A 13588-nucleotide genomic window follows, 5' to 3' on the forward strand; every position below is an offset into this window, starting at 1 on the left:
TTATTTCAGTACCTCAACTGTTACTAAAATTATTATCACATGGGTATCATACTTGCATCAAACTATTGTTCCAGCATTGCTGATATGGCCAACTCAAGAACAGATTCGTGGATGGATGCCGTTGGAGTTTAGAAAGGAATTTCCATGTACATGAGTTTTATTAGACTGTGCAGAATTTTTTGTAGATAAGCCCAGTAATAAGAGTGAACTAATACAAAACATACTCCCAATATAAAAGCCATAACACATACAAATGTCTGTTTGGGGTTTCACCATTTGGAGCCTTTACCTTTGTTAGTGATTTGTGGTCAGGGAATGTTTCTGACAAATATATAACAGAGCACAGTGGACTGATAGAGAAAATGGAAGCAGGCGATGAAGTCATGACAGATAGGGGTTTCCAAATAGAAGATTTACTTTTGAAGCGTGATGCAACTCTTATTGTACCCCATTCACTAGAAAATGGCATTATGGCTAAAAGAAACGGCTAAATGTAAATGAAATTAGGAAAACCAGAAAATTGCACATCTGCGCATTCACATTGAACGTGCTATCCAGAGAGTCAAATGTTGGTGTATCCTTAAACATCAAATGCCTGCAAGTCTTAAGGATGTTTCATCAATGATTGTACAGCTTGTTGCAGCTTTATGTAATTTAAAGGGTCCTTTGTTCTATAGTAAGATGAAAAGCATCTCAAGAAGTTTAAATCCAGCAAGAAAAAGCCTGTCAAATATTGTTGATGCTGAACACATATTGACATGTGTGTGTGTTTATCCCATCTCATACTATTCTGATACTGAATATTGTATGAAAAGTTGAGACTGACAAACAGGAACTGGCAGACCAACAGAAACAAAAATGCCTGGGTCTGTCTGTGTCTGTTTCCATGTCTGTCTGCACCTGTTTGTGTCTTTTTTATCTTTCTGTATGACCCTTGCTGAAATGTCTGCAAACCTCTGGCATTGTTTTGGTATTCTGGCTTGGTCAGCTCTGCCTGTGTCAGACACGTAAGTTAATTGCAGAACTTTCAACCAGGGTAATACAAAAAGAATTGACAACTGAATAGATGCAAACAGATGGAAATAGACACATGTAGACCAAACTTTTTGTTTCTGTTGGTCTAGTGCTCTTTCCTATCTGTCTCTCAGCCTGTCATGAATATTCAATAACAAAATATTCTGAAATGGGGTAAACCTTTGTGCAATATGAAAGCTCTTTCGGTTTTGGAGAAATTTAATCAATTCCAAGTGAAGTTAGGCATGAAAGGGTTAATGTGTACTACGTTATATGCTCATAACTGTACAAGATATCCAAGATGAGATGTGTTGATTAAGTTGTGAAACAAGTTAAGGTGTGATACCTCCTGGCAATTTGATGTCCAAACAAGCATTATATTCAAAACTGAGCAGAAAGTACATATACATGACTAAATTATACATGCATCCAAAAATGAGTCAAGATAACACTGATAAAGCTGTAGAAGTGATAAACTCAGACAACAACACAGTGGTATGCCAATAGCTTATTCACATGAAACCTTATATCAGGTAGTGAACAAAGGAAGTATAGGCTGTGTTCATTTTGGACCAAATTTTGACTTTGTTAATTCATCTCTCATTGGAGTATTACTAATAAATGGAAAGATTTTGCAAACTTTGAGTTTATGATTGTTTGTGACACGCGCTAGAATGCAAAATAAAATAGACTTAAATGTAAAGTTATAGTAACATGTATCAATTTTGCGTTATTTCCCAAATTTCAGTATGGACTGAATTCAGATATACCGGGTATTGTCTGTATTTTTACAGGTTACACTGACAAGACAACAGTGTATTTCAGTAAAAATGTACATTGAGTATATTTGCATTTACATGGACTGAACATTGATACTTTCAACACAAACTCTTGCATCTACAATCAATGTCTTAATGTAATTTGTCCAAGAATTAAACACTCTGTTATATAAATGTGGTGAAAGTTTGTGAAAAAACGTCAGATTAACCATGAACTCTTTTTTTCTGACATAAGGCATATCATTTTAATTTTTTCAAAGAAATTGTTCAATAGATTTAGCTATACACTGAGGAAACAGCAAGTTTTTCCTGGAAATGTGTCTCAGTAACATTCATCTGTACAGGGCAAGGTAAACAGTAACACAATAACAACAGTATTCAGTGATTCAATACAGGTGTAGAATTAAAGGGCCAGTAACTCCAACTTCTGATTAGTTTTTATTATTTTTGTTTTAATACCAAACATAGTTATTGTTCTTTTGACTTTGTTTGTACCGTCTAATTACTGTCTGTTCTGTGCTGTTTTGTGTCTATGTTTACAACCATTGTCTTACAATTTTGACCTAGTGTTATTGGATTATGGATTGGTATGATTGCGATTATTTTTCCATAGCATGTCCAAATACACACACACTAATCATCTTGTCAACTCAGCTTATGAATGTATAGACTGCATTGCTATTGTTGACAAGTGAATTCTGGTCTGGACTAGAATTCAAATGTAAACAAGAACAGTGCATCTTACACGTCAACACTATGTTGACAAGCAAAATAGTGTTTAAACATACTTTGGGCAGTAGAACAAGAAACCATGGTTGATGTCAAAAACAGAAACTCAAAAAAATCAAAGGTATCGGCCCTCTAAGTAGCAGATGTCAGTCCTTTTGTCCTTCCAGACTTTGAACAGAATGTTTGAAACAATATGTTGTTTCAAACAACATAAATTACAAGTCGCACTTTTCGTACACGATTCTTTGAATTTTAGGCTACCAGATACCTTTTTAGACTTTTTTACCCCTATCACACATGTGTACAGTACAAGGCAAAATGTTCGGAAAGACTTAGCCATACCAAAAGTCAGACACAAAGCAGGTCAATTTACAGTTAAGTATGCTGTAACGGAGTTGTGGAACAGCATACCTTGCAGTATAAGAGACATAAAAAATAGACATCAATTTAAACGGCAATATAAAATGTATCTCCAGTCATCAAATTAGCCAGTCATGCATTGTTTTCATGTTCATTCTAAGTTTACTTTATTTTCGATGATAGATTTTCTTTTTCTCTCGAAAATCGTGACGTTATTTCCAGGTTATTTTCTTTCTCTTCTGTTACCAATTGATATCTCTATTTGTAACGATCATACCTGAAGCAGAATTCTTTTGATAATTTTATATTAATATAATTTGATTTATTTGTGATGATTACGTTTCTGTATTACATTTAATTTAGTGTATTGAGTATAGTGAACAGTTTTGCCAGAATATTATTAAGAATATATTTGTTTTCTTTTGTATAAGGAGATGGACTTGACTAGTTGCTAGACAACTATTTTCCTTTCTCCTTTTCTCCTTTTCTCAATGTTTGTCACAAAGTGTTTGTTTGTATTTGTTTTGCTTTTGATTCTGGGAATAAAATATATATATATATATAACAGTTTAATGAAGGAGAGGTGCTCCCTATCAAGAATAAGTGCTCTTGCTTTTTCTCGAAGAATATCCCATATTGCCTTATTGAAAGGGATTTTTATTACCGCTATAGCTTTCCTAGTACGAAATACCAAATCACATTGAGGCACACCAGTAACTCCCATTTGGAATTGTACTTGACTATACCATGGGGATTTCTCTTTTAGAGTCAGTCTTCCGTTGATATATTGAAATGATAATCTGGGTCAAGTTCAGGAATTTCCCAGGGAAAAGTATTCTGATGCTTAAAACTGCACTTAACCTCAATAACTCTTTTGTTACAACATTCACAGACAGCCATGCCGTCGGGAGATGCACCCATAAATGGACTATCTGGATAAATGAACAAGCCACATTCATTTACTTTAAAATTCTTGTGCTTTTGTCCTTCCTGCATAGAGTACAAATGTCTGCCACAGTCTCATATTTCCTTCCATGTTTTACATATTTGTTCGTTTCCAGGCTTGCAGCTGTGCCCATTATCTTGTCCAGTAGTGATTTTGCATGGCTTGTGTTTTTTGTAGCTCTGACAGCATCTGCTATACTGGCTGTGATTCTACCTTTGCGTACTGCCTCCCACTCTGGAGTATTCTGACAGAGATTTTGTAGATATTCATGATGACTTTGAGTTGTATTTTCAACCATATACTCAATAAAGTTATGAGATAGAGAAGACTGTTGGAACTGATGATACAGAGTCACCATGCTTGGTACAGAATTATATTGCACATCTGGAGGTGGAGAGACCAGCTTCAACAACAGAGCACCAGGGTGATCAGTCTCACAGACCTGCCAAACAGATAACATGACTATGTAATGAATCACAGATAAAAACTAAGGGTCAATCTCACTAAACAGTCTATGAATAAATAATCAGTTTGGTTATGGCTCTCATAGTTCTTTCTAACAGTTACCACTATTTTGACCCATATTATTGGGTGTTAAAACAGTTGCAAATTTGAATTAGACAAAAATGGTTTTGTTGACATCCTCACCCTATCAGCACGGATTGTGATCATACATTGTAATACTGGTCACCAAGGGATGAGGGACAATCTATATCTATAGCTAAATGGCAGTATTGCAAAGAATCTCAACAAAAAGTTATTTAAAAACAAAAATGATTCAACTAATCAGACAAAGGGACAGTTGCTGTAATCTTTTCAGCATTTCTTTTCATGTGTATCAATGATTATTTCCTGGACAACTCACTATTTTGAAATGCCAAGTATTCAGCTTATCAACACAGTCTGTATGCATCACCTGCCATAGTTTGTGAACAACTGAAATCATGTATATAAACTTGAACACTATAGAAACACAGAGTTTTTGTTTACAGGTCAAATATTGTTTCTTTCCACATGATTTACTGGGCAGAACAAGAAACTATAATCTATGCATGCAGCAACAAGTTTACAAATGGCATGAAAATCCTGGGAAAAAAAGTCAGCTACATGTACTGGACCATCTCTGTGAATGCTGCCTATAATGCAATGTTTGCAAAGTAGGAATGACAATAATGTGCCATAAACTTACATGAGTCATGTGTTGGCGGATCCTTATAATATCCCCATTCTCCAATGACTTCAGTGGTCTGTAATTTGAGGGTGTTGGACCTGGCTTTTTTGGTGTTGTCTTGTCCTTGCGATAGTCAAGGTCTGTGACTACCACAGGCTGGGACTCCCTTCTTGGTCTTGACCACTCACACCTGTTATCAGTTCCAACAGCTGTATGTCTGTCTGTTCTCCTGTCATTGAAGTCTGCCACGGCAAACAACAAACATGTGACATGTTTACAAGAGCCGTCATCTCTAAATGTTAGAAAATACAATATCAACAGAACTGTGAGAAAGACATATCTTGTACAGCTTACAGCTTACATGTAGGAAGTGAAAAATACAGGAGATGTGACATCACTTTTTAACCTGCAAAGTACCTACTTGTTAGCTGAATGTTCTTCCACTCTGAGCCATACAATATTTACAAAAAAGGAAATGCTTCTTGATTAAAGTTATGTATTTTAATCCCATGGAATTGAAATGTGCAATCCCATGGAATTGCGATGTGCAACAAAGATAATATTTTTTTTTGCATTAAGTATCAAATTATTTTTGATGGAAGTATAGTCTTCATTCTGTTACCTGCACACCTCCATCTGACCTGTGCACAATTAACTGGTACAGTAAGGTACATCACAATTTTCTAATACCCTGCAAATTATCATTATTCCTGCAAAGCATGTTTTTTGTTGCTACAATATTTATCATAACACTGAATCTATACAATAATAATTGGTCAGCCAAACAACATGTGATACTACCAACAGTTCATCTCTTTCCTTCACTTGTTATTACTCTAGTAGATACACTATTACTCACTAAAGTTCAATGTTTTACTTCTATGTTTTGTTGACCATGATTTCATAACAGTTCTTCTGTTGATTTGTGTGTAAATATTACATCTTTGGTGTTATTACTCTTCCAGACTTATTTCATCCTTTGTTTTGTTTATGACGTGTTTGGCATGGCCCTGGGCCACAAGGACAAACTCAGAAATCGTACAATAATTTTAATTGTAGTGCAAAAACACAACACCTGAAGATCAAGGTCACACATTGACTACAAATTACAATTTACAAGTGCATCAGGGGAATGTTTTGCATTCTGTTATTCTACCCATTTCGACATAAACACACTGTTCAAGTAGATTTCTGTGTACAGGGCGAAAATTTTGATATGCATGGTAAATAAGATCATGAAAGCTATACTTACGCGGCTACACATGCACAGCCAGCTGAAAGTACTACTGCATTTTTTGTCATCAAAACCCATGTCTCATAGCGACCTGCAGTTTGTCTTTGCTCAGGTTTCACAGCCCCCTTTAAATAGACATAGTCGTTGTTGTTGTTAATGATGCCGATACTAACGCATTCAACATGACCGTCCTTGAACATCAGATATCCATCATCACATTTATAGTTACTTAGTCTCTCGGAAGTCCACTTGCAGTGAGAAACAATGTACGCAAAAACATCGCCCAGCGTTAGTGCAGGCGTATTCTGCAAGTCTCGGTCCCAGACGACAGCTCTGCCATTCAAATCAACACTTTTCCCATCGTCGTCCACAACAAGTCTCCGGCTTCGTTCCGATATCTCGTGATCACATTTCTCCAACACTTCATATCTTAATTCTGCCTTTTCCGCCAACTCAATTAATTCATTCTTTTTCTTTCCGCAATACGAAATTCCTCGATCACGAAGAAATTTCTGCAGCTGCTCTCGTCGCATTTGTTTGAATCTGTCCGCCATTTTTAAAAGTGGTCGACTGATCGGGACTTTTATAAGTAACTTAGGGGGTCAAAACCTAGTTAAGGTAGCGAAAATTTGAGACCGTCTTCATGAGAAAATTCGGTTTGCTGTTTATATGTTGTTGTCCAGAAACAAATATTTACTTAATGGCAATAAAGACTATGAAATTAGCATGAGGATAGCACTTCATTACGGGAAAGACAATGAAAGTTATTGTATAGACAGGGAGTAGCTCGAAACAGGTGAGAAGCAAATTGTGTATCCCGAAAAACCGGTGACCTGTAGGGTATGCCATGCGATAATTTATACATATACAGTAAGATAAGACATTTTCACCTCTCGTCGGAATTTGTCAAATTCAGCCAGTTGTCTTACCCTGTTTCTCTCTCTTACCTGGGACGTTAAATCGATCCTAACACGTTTGACCTAATGACGAGTCTACCAACAGAACAATGAATGTACGGTTTTCTAACAACCGAGGCATTTTTATTGACGCAACCTTTCGTTGTGCATCCCAGCCCGGACAGCCTTTAAACGTTGCCGGGTGCGACGATAAAATCAAAAAGGCTCAGCTGGTTGTAAGTACCATGACTGCAGTGACCCAATGAGGGGACCACTATGTAACGAACCTACTGTGCATTTATCAATGCTTCGATAAATTGTGAGAAGTACACCGTATAACTTTTTAACGACGGTGATCCAGTGACTTTACATCGCGATTAAGGGGCTCAACTTGTTTTGCTGCATGCACGAGTAATGGTGACAAAACCAACACAAGTTAAGGGGGCCATGAATTTGTACTACATGCAAGGGGGACTTAAGAAGTCATGGTGTATCGACCGAAAACAACTAAAAGTAATATGGGCTTCAAAATAGCATAACAGATTTAACTTTACATGTTCAAGCAGTATTTTTCATCCTAATGTGATTATTATGACAGTGGGTAGTGCGCACAAACGAATGTACGATGTATGAAATACATGTACTATAATTTGTTAGCGTTTGCGGTAAATAGTGCATCTGTATAAAGGCAATTAATGAAAGCCTGGTTACCATTGATGAGGAACGATGCTTTAGTGTCATCGAAACTTTTTGACTGCAATTTTCTCTTTAGCTCCGGGTCCATCCTACAACAGTACATATGAATTCAGACGAAACTTTTCTGTTGATGAACAAGGAAATATTTGGCTCAGTGCTTGCCACACACAAAATCTTAGAATCCACTAGCTGCAGACAAAAATCTAAAAATCCGCTCACTGCTGACATAGGTAACCATTTAGCTGCAAACACAATCCATGGTTCCCAGACACTTTGCACCATACCATTTCGTCGACGCAGTTTCTCTCCAAAACAACTTCGCACCAATTATCTTACCAAATTATTCCTCAGGGGTCATGGCTCCAAATCATTTTGCTACCTAAACAACAGCACCTCCCCCAAATTATCGCCTACCGGTAAAGCTGGAAATTACCAACCACTACCATCCAGGGTTTCATCACCTATCTATCATCCCAGGACTAAAGTCTTGAAGGTGGACACATTTCGAGAAAATTAAATCCTTGTGCATTAGGTCCCAAACCGTAATCTTATGCAACTAGAAGTAATTAACAGTAGCAAAAAGTATGACTCCAAAATAAATATCCCCTAGGAGGGTATTATAGTTTGCATTATCTATCCTCATTCTAAAATGGCAAGCATTGTAAGACTGGCACTCAAACAAGTGATTAAAATCATGATTAGCAAAATTAATTTTTTTTTTTTTTTTTTTTTTTTTTTTTATACAGCATTGAAAAAAACATGATGTTAAAAATTCAGAAAATTTGACCCATCCAGAATGGAGTTAAATTCTTTAGAAATTTTGAAATTGGGATGAAAAAGAACTACCTAATTGGGTAACTTTTATTTATTTGTACTCGCAAGTCTCATCAACTTTGATCGAGTCCATTAAGGTGGACCTGCATCATGCCAGGAAATGCCAAGAGGATTTGACCGGTTGACCTCGCTGTTAATTTTATGCAGGAAATTACAATAACAATGCTTGGTCGAATGACGCAGTGCCTTGAGGGTGGGATCGCCAGTGGTATAGGGGAGGAGTACCTTCCCGATGGTGATAAGTGGTGCAGATTACCGTCGCCTAGGTGACTGGCGTATACGCGTGCCAAAAGACACCTATGGTTGATTTCCTGTTGACCAGTCGGATGGCAGAGTTGCAAATACCTGGACTGAACCATTTGTTTTTTGTGGGTGTCGGTGGTACTTTGACAATAAAAGTAAAGATGCACACATATTGAGTTTATTGTCTTGTTTATGAGCGGCCAGTATTTCCAACAGCATAAATTATGTGCATTTGCCCTAGAAGAAATAATTTCGAATAAAACATCGCGAATGTAACCACATTCCTTAAGCTAGACGTACACTTAAGTGCCCCTAAGAACCATGAAATCGCTTGAAGAGATGAATTTTGCCAAATTTCGTATACAGAGATTTCAAAGTGGACCATAGACAGTATAGCGAGATGTAAAAAAATGTGAAAAAGGCTCCCCACCTAAATATCCTAAATGATTTTGTGTCGAGTTTGTGTTTGATTCGTTTCGAAAATGTGTTCCTACATTCTTATCCGATTGTTTGTGTTAATGTAATGTTTGTTTCGCTTGGGATATTTGTAGAGAAGTTTGGATTAGTGTGTACGGTAATGTTTTGCTTGTGTGGGGAAAGCTTATGGCGAGACGCAGCCGGACCTATGTTGTAACAAAAGTCGATAGAGTCGCCCTTTGACGATTGCGTTTTCGAAACCCGAGTGTGGTTTGTCATCAGTCGCAGTGTAGATTCTTTCCTTAGTTTGTGTTTGTGAAAATTTATTTTAATGCATTTTAGTGGTCTTTCTCTTCGAGTAGCGAGGCAAGTGTATTAATTTTGGTCACGTTGTGAGTTTCGTTTGGTGGTTCAGTTTGTTTCTTCTCTGTTTCTTTACTTTGGCTTTGACTGGTGTGTCTTTTAGATTTTTGCGGAGGTTTGTGAATTTAAGGCAATAAGTACCACTTCGGGGTACGGATTTTATGTTTATTTGATCAAGATACTTACAAGTATCCTGGTTGATGTGCTTGTTCTCGTACATTTTCATTAATAGTTCGTTTACTTTGTTTACTGTTTGTTCTGGCTTGTTGTGTATAATACTGAGTGTTGCGTAATTGCCTTTCGCATTCGGGTACGTAATCGTTTGTGTTGACAATGACGAAAACCCGACCCTTGTCGAAGGTTGATTTTTTTTTCCGAAATTTGTCTATTGTTTGCAAGCTGGTTTATCGCGATTCTTTTGGCACGCGACATGTTTTTTTTCTTGTTTGAAAGGATATCTCTAGAAGTGCGAGTTTAGCAGCTTCAGATAGCTTTCAAGTTTGTTGTTCGGGGAGTCCAATTTGACTTTTCTTTGAATTGGTGTTGTGCGATTGTTTGTGTCTCACGATGTAGCGTAGTCACATTTTACGACTATATTTGTTGAAATCCTGAGGTGGTTTTATTCCGTTTGGTTTTGTTGGTGTCGAATTATTTTAAGGCTTTTGCCTAGTGCTATTTTCGGAGTTTCATAGTTTGAGCGAATGATAGGTTCTTGCTGAATTCATGTTGTTGTCGGCTTTTCTTTGGAAATAGCTGATTTATTTCCACGGCCATTTTTTCTGTTACGTTACGGTGATTTTATTTTGTATTTAATGTTGTGTTCAGTTGTTTGTTATGTGTACGATTTTTGTTATTTCTTTTAAGTGTTTGTGTGTTCTATGTCATTTTATGGTTTTTTTGGTAGTTCTCTTTTTGGAGTATTTGGTGGCCTGAAAAGGGCCGCTTGGTATGGGTTTGTTGTTAGCGCTTGGTGCGTTTGTTTTGGCGATGAGCCTTGCTTTTTTATGCTTCTTTTCGCCGATTCGATGTGCTTGGTGAGTAGGTGTTTGCCGCCTTCTTGTCACTGTGTGTGCGTACAGGACAGTCTGCATAGCCCTCGAATGTGGTCTCGATTTTTATCAAACTTACAATTTAGGAGTATACATCAAAACTGATAAATGATTTATGTTTTCACATGGATTCACAAAAAGTTTCGCCCCGGTGTTCATTTTGGCCCAGGAATTCCATCTACCCACCCTTTGCAGAGTAGTAACTAAGGGCAAGTAAGCATGGATGCGCCGGTGCGATTCAACGATGAGCCTGTATCGGATCGGAAGTCAACAATTTTGCGGCTCGGACTATGATTTTATAAGTTTATATAAAAAGTATAAGGCGCGGGGTATTATATATTGACTGATTACTGTAGCTATAGATAGGCTACATTCAGGACGGGCAGCGACGGGCATTAATTAGTAGGCAAAACAGGTGGTTTTCGACCGTGGGCAGAACTTGGTGCCGTGATACTGAACATTAATAGTAAGCCTGTCACCTTGAAGGTAATACTGTAGGTGAAACGACGACTTCAAACGCACGATGGTACAAACAACACCACAAGTGAAACGTACACATAGAAATACACGCGTTCCTACGTTGTGCCCACCCGGGCCACGCGATTAAAATATGACTGATACTGCTGGATAGTGTTAATTGGGTCGGTAAACAGTCAATTAATAGTTTAATTGACTACCTGGGTGATTGGCAGGTCGTGTCCAACGACGTCATATGCAAAGCAGGCCAAAAGACAAAAGCCCAAAAGATATTGACAGCTGGCCAGGGGTCACCATGAATACGTAATGAATCTTCACTACGCAGAAATCGCGGTGTCAAGCCCTTCTTAACCGGTCAAATCCTCTTGGCATTTCCTCTCATGTGTTGCCAACACAGTTTTTTTTTCAATTACGCAATATTTATCATAAAAAAGATGACAAGAAAACCCCTCATACTATATATTTTGAAAAAGCAGTATCTGACTCTTAAGTTTACTATGTAATCAGTAGTTTATAAGAAGTGGTGTATATTTGGGGTAACAAACCTCACTTTTGGTAATAATAATAAAAATTAATTAAAGTCATAAATTGACACTGTTAACTGAAATATATTTCACTTGAAAGAAGAGTATATGTAGAAAGAAACGATTATTTCAGTTTGCATTATCTATCCTCATTGTAAAATGGCAAGCGTTGAAAGACCGACACTCCAAACAAGTGATTAAAATCATGATTAGCAAAATTAAAATGACCCTTATTTTAAATGTAAGAACTTTCTTGCGTTGTTCTATTATACAGCATTAAAAACATAATGTTAAAATTTAGAAAATTGACCCAGCTGGAATATAGTTGCTTCTTTGGAAATTTTGAAATTGGATGAAAAAGAAGCTGCGAAATCGGGTGATTTTTATATATTTGTACATCGCAAGTTTCGTCAACTTTGATCGAGTTAATAAAGGTGTAGCTACATGCTGCCAACACAGTTTTTTTTAAATGCTGTACAACAAAAACAACTATTTTGTTTAGCACTATTTTTTAAATGCAATATTTCACTTGAAAGATGACTACATATAGAAAAAAACTATTTTGTTTTGCAATGTCTATCCTCATCTAAAAATGGCAAACGTTGAAAGACTGACACTCAAATAAGTGACTACATGAGAGGAAATGCCAAGAGGCTTTGACCGTAGTGAATCTTCATACGTATTCATGGTGACCCCTGGCCAGCTGTCAATATCTTTGGAGGCTTTTGTCTTTTGGCCTGCTTTGCATATGACGTCGTTGGACACGACCTGCCAATCACCCAGGTAGTCAATTAAACTATTAATTGACTGTTTACCGACCCAATTAACACTATCCAGCAGTATCAGTCATATTTTAATCGCGTGGCCCGGGTGGGCACAACGTAGGAACGCGTGTATTTCTATGTGTACGTTTCACTTGTGGTGTTGTTTGTGCCATCGTTCGTTTGAAGTCCTCGTTTCACCTACAGTATTACCTTCAAGGTGACAGGCTTACTATTAAAGTTCAGTATCATGGCACCAAGTTCTGCCCACGGTGAAAACCACCTGTTTTGCCTACTAATTAATGCCCGTCGCTGCCCGTCCTGAATGTAGCCTATCTATAGCTACAGTAATCAGTCAATATATAATACCCCGCGCCTTATACTTGTTATATAAACCACAGTCCCTCTATCCACGAGGGACTGTGTATAAACTTATAAAATCATAGTCCGAGCCGTAAAATTGTTGACTTTCGATCCGATATACAGGCTGAATCGTTGAATCGCACCGGCGCATCCATGTTACTTGCTCCATAAGCTTACTACTCTGCAAAGGGTGGGTAGATGGAATTCCTGGGCCAAAATAAAACACCGGGGCGAAACTTTTTGTGAAGCCCATGTGAAAAAATAAATCATTTATCAGTTTTGATATATACTCCATATACTCTAAATTGTAAGTTTGATCAAATTGAGACCACATTCAAGGGCTATGCAGACTGTCCATGTACGCACACACAGTGACAAGAAGGCGGCAAACACCTACTCACCAAGCACATCGAATCGGCGAAAAGAAGCATAAAAAGCTAGGCTCATCGCCAAAACAAACGCGCCAAGGCTAACAAAAACCCATACCAAGCGGCCTTTTCAGGCCACCAAATACTCCAAAAAGAGAACTACCAAAAAAACCATAAAATGACATAGAACACACAAACACTTAAAAGAAATAACAAAAATCGTACACATAACAAACAACTGAAACACAACATTAAATACAAAATAAACAATCACCGTATAACGTAACAGAAAAAATGGCCGTGGAAATAAATCAGCTATTTCCAAAGAAAAGCCGACAACAACATGAAATTCAACAACAACCTA

The 13588-nt window shown here is 37.4% G+C and overlaps 2 protein-coding genes across 3 annotated transcripts in view; both read right to left on the reverse strand.

The window, feature by feature from the left end:
• LOC139138716 (angiopoietin-1 receptor-like) overlaps positions 1 to 13588 on the reverse strand; it is a 60680-nt gene that overhangs the window by 41853 nt on the left and 5239 nt on the right. The window lies entirely within an intron of this gene.
• Positions 1376 to 7077, reverse strand: LOC139138718 (uncharacterized). Its single transcript, XM_070707226.1, has 3 exons — positions 6252 to 7077; positions 5018 to 5291; positions 1376 to 4270 (listed from the first exon to the last, which is right to left on the reverse strand). The coding sequence occupies exons 1-3, from the start codon at positions 6785 to 6787 to the stop codon at positions 3842 to 3844; spliced, it is 1239 nt and encodes a 412-aa protein (XP_070563327.1). The 5' UTR covers positions 6788 to 7077; the 3' UTR covers positions 1376 to 3841.

This window comes from Ptychodera flava, chromosome 8 (assembly GCF_041260155.1).
Source record: "Ptychodera flava strain L36383 chromosome 8, AS_Pfla_20210202, whole genome shotgun sequence".
In the NCBI taxonomy this organism is placed as follows: domain Eukaryota; kingdom Metazoa; phylum Hemichordata; class Enteropneusta; family Ptychoderidae; genus Ptychodera; species Ptychodera flava.